This window comes from Delphinapterus leucas, chromosome 8 (genome assembly GCF_059928025.1).
Source record: "Delphinapterus leucas isolate spDelLeu-1000000601 "Yukka" chromosome 8, BTC_Dleu_Yukka2, whole genome shotgun sequence".
Classification (NCBI taxonomy): Eukaryota; Metazoa; Chordata; class Mammalia; order Artiodactyla; family Monodontidae; genus Delphinapterus; species Delphinapterus leucas.
In genome coordinates this window covers 54,592,982-54,605,493 of record NC_143136.1, presented here as the reverse complement: position 1 = coordinate 54,605,493, position 12,512 = coordinate 54,592,982, and the positions used below count along the sequence as shown (strand labels likewise).

At 38.8% G+C, this 12,512-nt stretch overlaps 1 protein-coding gene and 1 pseudogene across 3 annotated transcripts in view; both read right to left on the bottom strand.

Annotated features, from left to right (window-relative positions):
* The window catches only part of TTN (titin), a 279,289-nt gene extending 274,435 nt beyond the window's left edge, over positions 1-4,854 (bottom strand). For all 3 annotated transcript variants that reach the window (XM_089916619.1, XM_089916621.1, XM_089916620.1), the window contains exons 1-3: positions 4,510-4,854; positions 2,055-2,258; positions 279-566 (exon numbers count right to left, since the gene is read on the bottom strand). In XM_089916619.1, the coding sequence (XP_089772745.1) occupies positions 279-566; positions 2,055-2,258; positions 4,510-4,693 (676 nt within the window). In that variant the 5' untranslated portion in view covers positions 4,694-4,854. The remainder of the gene's footprint in view (positions 1-278; positions 567-2,054; positions 2,259-4,509) is intronic.
* A 4,792-nt stretch (positions 4,855-9,646) lies between these two features.
* LOC149748557 (52 kDa repressor of the inhibitor of the protein kinase pseudogene) lies at positions 9,647-12,310 on the bottom strand (annotated as a pseudogene).
* Between the last annotated feature and the right edge of the window lie 202 nt (positions 12,311-12,512).

Genomic DNA, 12,512 nt, shown 5'->3' with positions numbered 1-12,512 from the left:
TTTTAAAAAATTCCATCGCTTGCCAATAATTTGAAAACATAGATGACTTAATTGAAATACTTCCCAGTTTCTAGTAGGGTTAAAAACCACAGATTGCTTCAATGATTCTAAACTCCTGTGCGGAATCTCAGAGACTTTTCATGGGTGTTGAAATGCCAGCTTTGATTTCAACTCACAGCATCCCCAGACCCAGAGGGAAGGCAGGTGGACCTCTGACCCCACTTGGTCCTAAATCCTTCCCCTTCCCTGCTCCCTGTTCCTCAACCTCCAGCACATACCTTGAACCAGTAATTCAGCAGTGGAAGTAGCTCTTCCAACGCTATTGGTGGCATTTACTGAATAAGTACCAGAGTCTTCAGGGTACGCTTCCGCAATCAGTAAGCTGTAGAGGTCGCCTTCTTGTGAAATTTGAAAATCAAGGGAGCTGTGGATTTCAGCTCCATCCCGGTAGAACTTCACCACAGGTGTAGGGATTCCAGTCACTCTCACTTGGAGTCGCACTTGGCTTCCTTGTCTCACGGTCATGCTCTGCAGCCGTTGAACAAAGTTGGGTGGTGCTGTCTCTGCTGCAGCGGGAAGGGAAGAAAATTAGGACTGGCACCAGCCAGGGCACTCCCAACAATCTATTTTTAAATGATTACAGCTCTGGTGTCCAAACCAGGCAATGGCTAGCTGAACCAAACATGCTTGACTGTCCTTGAGCCCAGCTCATCCATCAGATGACAGTAAGAGCAGAGCCAGGAGGTGGCAGAGGGCACCCCGCCACCATATTTGATTTGCTTTGTCTTGTTTAGCTGTTCTAGGCCACCACATTTTTTTTTTTTAAAGAAAAAGCCTAGATCTTGTTATGACATTTCTAGAGGATATTTCCTGCACTTCCTCCCAACTTCACATCTAGCACTATATTAATATGTTAAGATAACTTTACATATTTCAGGAAGTTGCACTAAAATGAATTCCAGTGGTTGGTTTGCTGGATACACCTGTGACTTACAGAATCATTAAATTTTAATTTAAATTAAAAAAATCCTAAATTGGCTCCAACTTAATCAGTATTCAAATAACCCAAATATGTACTTGCATTTAAAATGTTAATCCAAATAATGACACGATTTAATGTTAGATGCTACAGAAAGGGGATTTTTTTGGCTAATTATGCTGGAAGAAATTTTTAATAAAATAAATGTGAAGGGTGAGTGGGATTAATCTTGACATGTTTTTGAGTAATAAACAACAGCAGATGCTGTCAACCTTGTGCATTTTCCCTTTCTGAATTTTCTGGATGTATGTTAAAGTTCATACCTAATGTTACGTGATGTTCCTTCTGTTTTGGTCAATGATAGCCCTATACTTAAACAGTGCTGAACGTATAGTTTATTGGATAAACATATATAACATTATGCAGCTCATGAAAGATATTGTTATGTAATGTGTGAAGTAATGCAATGTTCTTTGTACTAATGTCTTACAAAGAAGTAAAGGATGGAGAAAAATGACAGAGGCCACGAAGACTTGTGGTAACTTTTGTGGGGAAACTGTGTCCTGCATTTGAATAATAAACAAGCATTTGCCCTATTTCTGTGTATGCTTACTGTGCAATGTTTTTAGAAATGGAAAGTAAATGAAGCATTATTAAATGTTATAGCCTAGAGCAGTATTTCTTAAATGGGTGGTCTGTGGACCACTGGTATCAGAATCATCTATGTGCTTGTTAAAGTGTGAATTCCTGGAGATACGCATATTTCCTTAGCAGGCGTATAGACAAGGCTCCAAGCCTTTCTACTTGCTCAGAAACACGATTTTTAATATTTCCTTAATATAATTTTGAATGCTTAATATGTGTATAGAGGAACTAGTTCTCAGCCACTTTTTTGAGGAAAACCAAATTCCAAAAGACAAAAAACTTTGCTATCAATGCAGTGTCCAGCGGGCCCTTCTCTAGATTTGAGATGCATCTGCTTGTGCTCAGTAGCTTTTGGGGGACTCCCTTCCCCAGATCCTGGAGGTGCGCTCCGGGGGTGGTGCAGGGGACAGGCAGGTCCCCTAAAGCCTACCTGTCACGAGAAGCTCAGCAGTACTAGTCGCTTGTCCAGATCCATTGGTGGCTCTCAGGGAGTATCGTCCACTGTTGGCTGTAGTCACGGCGGGGATCTTCAGGCTAGCGCGGCCATCGCTAAAGGAGATCTGCACGCCGGGCAGAGTGGAAGTGGAAATCACCTGGCCATCCCTAAACCAGCTCACCTCAGGAACTGGGAAACCTGGAGAACAAAGAATTCATCTTTATGTTTGGGGCACTGCAAAGTCCTCTGTTCTGTCCCATTATGTTCACTTCCTCGTCCTAAACCATAAAAGCTATCCAGAGAGTCATGCTATTTAATGATAGTGAAAATTTGACAGCTGTGTGATGAAAGTGTAAACTTACAGACCATTAGGAAGGTCTGTGGGTTCACGTGGAGGCCAGCACCTTCATTCTATAGGGGAGGAAACTGAAGCCAAAAGAGGGTCAATGATTTTTCCAAGGTCCCTCAGCTGGCAGTGGCACACAGAGGACCAGAATTGCCATCACCTGCCCTCCTGCCCAAGGTTCTATCTGATGCAATTTAATAGACATCATTAAAATCATGAAGGAGATTTATAAAAATGAAGAGCCAAGGAAATGGTGAGATAAAAAGTGACTGTTGTCCTCTTCAAAAACAAGTGAAGAACAAAAGCAGCAAAAAGGGATCTAAAAGTTCAGCCTAATAAGCACAAGAGAACACGCTCAGCCCTCTACCTCCTCTGGGTTACAGGGACACTGTCTTCCTGACCTCTCCTGCCTTTCAAATGTGCTTCAGTAAAAATGCCATACAAAGGAGGGGCGGCTTCTCATACAATAAGAGATGATGCCGAACCAAGTCTTTCAGAATAACATGGATACTTGGAGTTGCAGGTAGAAAAGTCAAATTCTCTTCACCCACCATGAATCATGGAGCTAATGACTACATGTACACGGCTGGATGCTTTAAGTATACTAAAATTCTGCATTCGGAAGGCATGAGGCAAATTCAGAGCACGGTTTATTTGGCCTTTGGCATGAAGGCTGGTGATCTAACTCCTTAAACTGAGGAGGTGAGAATAAGCGAGAGAAAGTTTATTTTGTTGTCCTTATATTAGCCAATCTCCCACTGTGGCCAAGTGAATAGTTTATTTAACGAATTCATGGGTGTTCAAATATTTTCAGTGGTGTTTTTCTAAGAATGTATTAGCACAAAGTGTGAAGGAACAAGGAGTTATGAGGAAGCCAGATTCCATTACTCCACAAGCAGGCAAACTTCCCACTGAAGCCATATGTGTTCTGCTCAATTCAGAAGTTACTGAGTGTTACAAGATAAATAAGTAAATTATTTGGAAGTCAGAGATTATCATACAAGAGAAGAATTGAACTGGTCTCTATACATTTCTATATACATATACAATAGAAATTGAAGAATGATTATATGTTATTTGTGCAATGTAAAATAAAGTGTTATCCAGTTATGAATAAGATTGGTACATAGACAGAAAACAAAAGGAAAGAGAAAGGAAAAGGAAACCTCATTTTACATCTTTATTATAAGCCATAAAGTTGAAAAGAAAAAGAGGAACAGTGTATCATAGAGGTACATCAAGCATCAACTTTTAATTAATCCATAAAATCTTACATGACCAGTTATAATACTGCAGGAGAAAATATTGATTAAATAAATTTGAGATTAAATAATTTTGAGATTATTTACAATATAGTTCATAGATTATCCCCATTTTGTCACATGATGATAGGTCCCAGAAACCATCCATTTTCAAAACCATCCCTAAACTGAATTATAAAGAAGAAAAAGGAAAAAAAGAGACAGAAGAACTTCCTGTTAAATACAATTGTAGGGTTAATGTTTGTTTCTCTTTAATATGTGAACCAGAGTGACATATATTATTTTGGGGTGTCCTTTCAAAATGATTGGAAAATCTTTTCATTGACTAGAATCACTTAATAAAGATTGAAAATAAAATAATAAAATACTTAGGAGTTAGCTCATCACTGAACGTCCTGCCACTGAGGAAAGTCTGTTGTACTGTTATTTTCCATGTAAACCCACAGAGGCTCAGGCACACAGGCTACTCGCCCAGCAGCTCCATGACTGGCCCCTATTGGGCTGGAGTTCTTGGCTTCCAGTCTGGCTCTGCAGCTGAATCCAAAGATAGAATGACCAAATTTGGTCCTATTTAGCACCTGGATTCTGACAGCTAATTTAATCCAATGCTATTTATTTTGCTTTGTGGAATTATAAATATGAATAAAACATTTTCAAGCCATTATATTGTCAGATTTTGTAGGAACTCTGTGAACAGTATACTCTTACAATGACCCTTCCATAGAAGTGGGCCCATTTCACAAAGTCAAAGCAAGGCTTAAACTTGCTGTCAAGTCCTACAGCAAAGTTAATGGACAGGAGGCAGAGAAGAAAAAGGGACAGTGTGGACGTGTGAGCTTACCACTAATGTGAGCCTCAAAGGTTGCGGTACTACCCTCCAGTACCACAACGCTTTGTAACGGCTGCGTAAACGTCGGTGCTTGAGTTGTCATCTTTTTAGGCACTCTGAAAAGGAAGAGAAAAGAAATTAGAAGGTCACAGCTTAGGGCCATTCTGGAGCTACTCTGAAGATGGCAGACACACATTTTCCAAATGGGTTGCTTCTCAGATGATCTGTGGGCCCAGAGTGATGGGCAGGCCTTCTCTTTTGTGGCCTGAATTTGGCCTCTGAGTTGACTTATAGCCTAACAGAGTAGCACGTCTAAGGGGGGATGGAAAAAAAAAAAATCGAAGCAAGCAGAGCAAGGAATGTACCCTAGTGGTCGAAGAGGGAAATTCAGTCTTACCGAAGGTGGGAAATCTGAGAGAGAGTTGGGAGAAAGGGAAAGCTGGAGGAAGCTGGGGGTACTGACAAATAATAGAAGATATGTGTGAAAAGTGTAAAACGAATCTTTTCATCGGTTCAATGTCAGAAAGAATTATTTTAAAAAATTTCCTTCCTCCCAATATTTTTCAGACACTGTATCTGTATTTATAAAGTTGACATAGATTCAGGCACTATTACCTTAAGTAACCCAGGTGATTATTTAAAATAGTCACCAAAACTAAAAACTTGAACTTTGCAATTTCTTTCCTAACTTGAAAAGTTTTGGAAAGCCTGGTCCACTATGCAAACCTTTTGTAGACAGCATACAGTGTTTTTTAGTCCTTAATATTTCTTCATATGGTGACTGTTCAGTAAATGTTGCTACTGTTGAAGTGAATATTCAGGAAAAGTTTAAATTTAACTGAGCAGGCCAGTATTTATTATAGATCTGCAAGAAAAATACTGACTTGAGTTCTTAATAAGGAACAATGTGCAAACTCTGAAAAATGGCAGGCTGGTCTGCGATGCAGCTGAAGTGAAAGCACCTATGCTTTCATAGCACAAATACTAAAAATCAAAGAAATTAACACGAAATCGGCAGTTAAGTTGTTTTGTTAAGTGGAAGCAAGTACTTTGCCTATCAGTTTTAGAGAGATTACGAGAAGAAATTTCTGAGACATAAATACCTTGTTATTGAATGTGACTATTCCACTATTCTGATATAAAAAGCAGATTCTCAGTTGTCAATGGCTTCATTACTATTTTTCATAAAATTCTCTATTTATTAAAAGTGTGTGGAGCAATCATCTAATTCTGTACATTATTGTAACTTTTTACTTAGTTAAAAAGAAAATGAAACTAGAATTCTCTGAGACAATAACATTTGTATTTGAAAAATTCAGATAATATCCAAAAGAAACTGTTACCAAGAACTTCTTAGTGTAGCATATTATCCTTAGGACACAAAAATAACTTTTTGTGTCAAACTCTTCCTGTTTCTGAGCGAGTGCATCTTCTAAAAATAGCTATATTCTTTTACACCATTTATGTTTTATATACCTATGTATTTATAGGCATTTACAATTAGTAATCTAATTCCAGGAAGATGGGAAATCAAGGTCTAATTTGAAATAAGAAGTCTCTAAAACATTATTTCTTACCCTTCTTAGCATCAACAATTATATCATATAATTTGATTATGAGTTGATCTAAAATACATAATGAAATGCTGAGTATTTTAGAAAACAATTATATTGTTTTTCTTTTTTTCCAAATTTCTAAATATATTGCAATTAACTGGCCTAAACAGGTCTTCTATTCCTATTGTTCAGGTAAATTTTGTTGCTTTAGCATTTGCTCTTGAGAGGCCTTTGTCTAATTATGGCTGAAGGTATGCATCTAAAATGTCATACTCCCAAAATAAACTCTCCAGCATTGACTGACAGCAGGCAAGTGTTCTGTCACTGTCCTGCAACTGATACCTCAGCAGTTGATTCCCTTAAAAAGTCATCAGGGTGTAGCTGATACCACATGCATTTTATCAGAGCTATTCTTGGTGTGTCTCACTTTATCACTGAGTAATATAACCTTGAACATTCTCAACAAACAAAAAAAGTCTATAAAAGAAGCAAGCATTTCTATCACCATTTCAGACCTCAACTTTTAATACTTTTAGAATGTTAGGTGAATTTAAACAATTTGAATCACTGACTTGCTGATATGCTAAAGCATCGAACTTTTGAAAGGAAAAGCCTTCACATATTTCAAAACAGAATTTAACAAGCAGATTCAAATAGAGGATCAGAACCAGCACCAAGTAGTCAGACAAACACCTCCATATAGGCATTTAGCATACAAAGAAAATGCGGAACTAGAAACCGATAAGGGAGGGATTCTACTAATAAGAAAGAAAAAATGCTGCTCACCTGATTTCTCAGGAGTGCCCAAAAAGGGTGGGACTAAGCCCAAGGTTGCTTCTGAAACGACGTCCTATCTAGAGTTGGTTTTTTCGACCATCTCCAACATGAATCGGTGAGCCTCTAAACTTAAAAACAAAACTACACAGTCAAGACTGTGTAGTTTTGCTTTTCTATGCAATCCCTACACCCGAGGCGAGGCTGGGAATGCACGACTGCTCACGAGTCAGGGTCGGGCCCAGCCCTTATATTTGCCAGATCTGCTGACAGCCCCACATCTCAGGGCAGGGCGCTGGCTGATTGGCTCTCCCAGGAAAGCATGATGGGAGCGGGACCTATCTGGTAGCGAGCGGCGCAGACCACCTGTTCTTCTGATTGGCAGTGCTAAATTTAGCATCTCAAAAGGGGCTTTACCAAGGGAATAGAACCGTATTTAAAAACTAACTCTGTTGAGGCTTGGGGAAGAGCACTTGTTGCCCATGTTAAAATCTGAAAATAACTGGTCTGAGGAGAATTTGTGGCAATAGAAAACACTTGTGGGCAATTATACAAAACAGCTCCAAACCTGAGGACTCTGCCCTGAGTGAGGCCCCATTCCTGTTCCCTTCCCCCATACAACCAAGCAAATGGACCTGTCAATCATGACAACAGATGAGGGAGTTTATCTCATGCGTAAGACTTCACCGTTTTTTTTTTTTTGAAGAACCAGTGCCTAAAAACCTCAGCACTGAAGAGAGCTCATTTATACTATCTACTTTCTCCAGAATCCACTTGTACTTTGGGGAGAGTTAAGCCAATGTTAATGAGCTAAGTGTTTATACAGCCCTGCAAGAAATAAAGTTGAGAGGCAAAATCTGAACTCTGTTTAGATTTAGCCTAGACAGTGTAAGGATTTCTTTTTTCCAGATTTCATTTTTTTCTGGCATTAATATTTACAAATATACATGCACTGATCCTTAATGAGCAGCCAAATCTTTTGTTTAAAACATCCATAGGGTTCTTTTTCAGGCACATGAAAGCTGCCTTACTAATCTCTGGAGTTTGCTCTTACTAATGGGAAGTAGTTAGGAGATGATATAGTTGCTATTTTAGAACTGAATTTAATTTCAAGCAACAGATATTTCAAATACAAAAGAGCATACCAGAAGAGCTTTAAAATAGTTCAGCTGAGAGACTTGTAAAGCTTCACTAAGAGGGAAGAAAATTGTCTTGTTGATAATAAAAAGAGATTTTTCTTAATAAAAGACTAAAATTTTAAGTTAAATTTACGTCTGTAATAAAAATTTCCCCTGATGTGGAAGACCATGCATTAGACTTTTCAACTTCCTGAGTATTTCATTCTTGGTAATTATTTATAAAGTGATTAACTTGTTAACATTAAACAGGAATAAAATATACTGGACAACTTATGTAATATAGCTATATAGACAAGATGACATATTTATTTAAACATTTGTCTTCTTTTCTTAAGCAGTGATATTTGTATTGTTGGTATTATTTTTCCTACTACAGACGCTACCTGGCAAAATCCTGTTTGATTGCTTTATTCAGAAACAACTAGTTTCATGTTATATATCTTAAAAATTATTCCCAATTAGAGACTATGTTACAGGCAACCTGCCAGTCATAAAGTGAAGCTAGACTAGAAATGTCATGTGATCTTTCTGATTTGCATTGTTAAATAGATAACTAACTGGTTATCTATTTAAAATGTGTGCAAGTGTGTGTGTGTGGTGAGTGCGTGTATGTATATATGCTTTTATTTTTTTAAACAAAATACACATTTTATTTAGGTTGAAATAAACTATACAAAATTGATTTTCTTCACCAAAAATAACAGCAATATTTTCTGTATTATTCCTAGATAAACCACAAAACACTTATTTTTGTGGGTTTTCTAGGTTTTGCTTGTAAATCAAGATGAGGCAGTAGATACAGTCATGAAAAAAGACAGAAGAAAACAGACAAATCAGTTGTCAGTATCCATGGCCTCTGATCCTGTCTTGACCATGAAACAGAAGTGTTCAACATATACTTGCCAAAAAGCTTATGAAGATGTAGGCTCAATAAAGGAATGCAAACAGCAACAACCGGATGTGGAACAAGGGAAGGCTCTTCCATTCAAACTTTAACTATAACTTGTCCCTTTAACTTCATTTGATAAAGACAGAATCTACACTGAAATCCTTGTTTGGCGAGCTCACATGTTTCTATTACAGTCTGATAATTTTCTTAACTGTCCCTTACAGATTTTTTACAGCATACTTAAAACTCCTAATATTCAAAGGTCAGTCATGAGCTTCATTGTAATGTTTATAAAATGTATTCCTTCCTCCCGTACCTCCTCACAATTTATTTCTTCAAAGAACTGATAACTCAATACTTGACAATTGGATCCACAGTGATAAATGTTATGTCTAAAATGACTTAACTAATACAATTCCAAAGTGCCATTAGCAGAGATCACAGAGTGTAACATGGTACTTTCAATGCTATCTTCTGGAAGAACAGTTAGGTCTCCAAAGTATGGGAGTTGAAACGGGCCATTTAAACAGGCAGATTATCAATGACTAATGTACTCAATGGGGGGCCTACAGGTCAAGATATTCAGTGATTAAGTGGCCTACGTACACCTTACAACTTTTCTGTAAGACATTTTCAAATTTCTTACAGTTTTTTTCAAATATCATATATAAGAGAAAGCCTGTTTTAAAAGTCTCTTATGTATCTTCATGGACATATATACACTACCAAATGTAAAATAGATAGCTAGTGGGAAGCAGCCACATAGCACAGAGAGATCAGCTCGGTGCTTTGTGACCAACTAGCAGGGTGGGATAGGGAGGGTGGGAGGGAGACACAAGAGGGAGGAGATATGGGGATATATGTATATGTATAGCTGATTCACTTTGTTATAAAGCAGAAACTAACACACCATTGTAAAGCAATTATACTCCAATAAAGGTGTTAAAAAAAAAGTCTCAGGTATTTTCATTGGTTTCTGAATTATCTGTAGGAAGCTCTGACTTACTTGTACACTTGTGTACTTACTTGTACACTTATCCACCATTAAATCCAAATCATGTTTTATATCAAAATTTATGTTAAGCAAAGCCAAGTTACTTGACCTTTGGTCTGTCAAAGTGTTCCTCAGGTATGCTTTGAGATGCTTTTGCCCGTTTTCATAGTGTTCATTTTCAACCTTCATCACAGGAAGAATATACAGAACCTTCAATAATGCATAAACATTAGGAAAAAACTTGATGTCTGGCAGATGAAGGGCTTCATAAGTAGTGGGTGGAAGTTCTACATCTTTCCCTCTGTGTTTCCACTTGATTCTCCAACAACGCAGCCCAGCAGAGAGTGTGTCAGGATTAGGTAAATCACTTCTGTACATGTCAGCATGATACTCCTCTGATGTATTGAATTTGAGCTGTCCCATGACAGAGTGTACCAGAGATGAGCATTTAAGAGCTCTGAGGTGCTGTTCTGAGAATACATCTTTCAGGTCCTGAATAATGTGTTCCACTGTTGGAACACTTAGAGTTTCTTTGTAGTAACTCTCAGAGGTTAGCTGAGATTCCAGGTTACTGTGATGAGCTCTGAGAAATTTCCCTGGGAGTTTCATCTGAATATCAAGTTTGGTTGCCAAATTTGTGGCTTTCTCAAACCAAAATTCATGATAAACTTCGATATTTTCCATCACTTCATTTTGTGAATGTAGCCCTGCCGTGAAACTACTAGCTGCAAAGAAGACATCAGAGGTCTGAGGACCTTCAGGTCTGCCCCTGAAGATTCTTCCCAAAGGCTCTTGTAAAAGATAGGACATTTTCAAGAACAATGGTAACGATGAAATCAAAATCTGTTACCACACTACAGAGTACAAATGCTCGGCCAGCCATGCAGTTATTCCATCTAACATTTGTGTCACTATTATACCATCTAAACATAAAACAAGTGCTTGTAGGAGGTCCACTAAGATTTCAAAAGCATCATGCCTGCCTGGCCACTGAGAATGGCAAATTTCCTTCAGTTCTTTGCCCCTTTCTTCATTGTTCTGAACGAGGACAGAAATTACACTGTCAAGCTCTAAAAGCAGTTGTGCTGATCGATGGAAGAAAGAACTTCCTCAGCTGATCCTAATGGGACACATACTCCCATAACAGGCACTGATTTTGCCAACCACATATTTAAGGTACAGGAAGAGCAGAGTGTGTAGATAGCTTGTGGATATTTCTCTAAAAGTCTAGAAGCAAAAACTTTCATTTTGGAAGAAAATCCACTGGACACAATTGTAAGCCTGGCCACGATAGTACTCCATGTTTAATCCTCACTTCTCAGTTACTGTAGTGTGAGATTTCACAGCCAAAATTTCTGCATCAGCTTCGTAAGGCAGGAAGCCCACAAATTCCTCTCTCAGGTTGTGAGATTCGTCAACAAACCTCACCAACACAGGCAGGTGCTCTCCCCCTGCTATGTCCACCACATCATCCGTGATGATGGAAAAGAAACGAGAGTCTCTCATTTCCCTGAGGGTTTCTTCTCGAATGCAGCTCTCACAGATCTCTAGCATCTTTTTCTGCTGTGTTTTCGAACAGAATAATGTGTTCACTGCCGTTGTCTCAAAGCACTTTCTCAGAACCTCTTCACCAGAATGGATCCGGCACTCCAGCAGGGCTTGAAAGTTATCAGGAGAAAAGAGACCTTCTGGGATTTCATCAGCTTCATGTCCATCCAGAGGTATGGTCTGTTTTCCCATAAGAATCAAAATTTCAAATAAAGATTTTAAGTGTTCTTTGTTTTCCTTCTCTTCAAGGGTTAAAGGTAAAATGTCTTCCTCCTGCTCTTCACCCCCTTCTTCTGCACTGGGGTCCTGAGCATTGCTGTTGTTTATTTCCTTATGTTTTGGGTCCTGTTCAGAAGTTTCATCAATTTTTTTCTGTTTCAGCGTCCTCATTTCATCTTCACTCAATTCTTTTATTCATTTTCTGTGTCTGCTGTCTACTTTCTACTGTCTACTGGATTATTCAAATGGCTGATAAGATCAAATATTGTTGGTATTGCATTATCTCGAAGAACTGTCCTATAAGGACTAGTTCTACAGATCACAGAAGTCTCCAAGTGTTTGGCACACAATCGATAATGTTTATCTAGTTGATCGGGTGTTTTATCTTTTAAGTCGGTTCTCCTACAATTCTCCACACACTTCTGGCATCTGGCTGGATCCCGTGGCAACCTGAAGAAGGCCAGGTCCAACCGCGAGCTCTTCCGCGTGCAGTTGGGGGCCGTGCAGAAGTTCGGCATCATAGTCTGACTGCCGGCCGGCCCAGTCCTCCCCTCCCCCTTCCTCAGGGCAGCCCACCGGCCCTCCTGTCGGGGCCAGGGAGGGGAGCCAGGCCGGCCGGCCGGCTCGTTAGGGCCTGTATATATGCTTTTAGATTCACTTGACCTCATATGAAACATGTTGATGTATTGTTATGTTTGTTAGGACCAAAATCAAACCACTTGAATTCTTATGGGAATTAGACGGAATGAATGAATAAAGTCTTGAAGCTTGTGTCATCTTGACGTGGTGCAATACAGAGAGCTCAAGAGCAGGGAAGATGGACCATATATATTATAGACATAAGGTCAAGTGTCTATCCTCCAAAGCTGCTTATCTACTCACTGTGTTTGGACGTT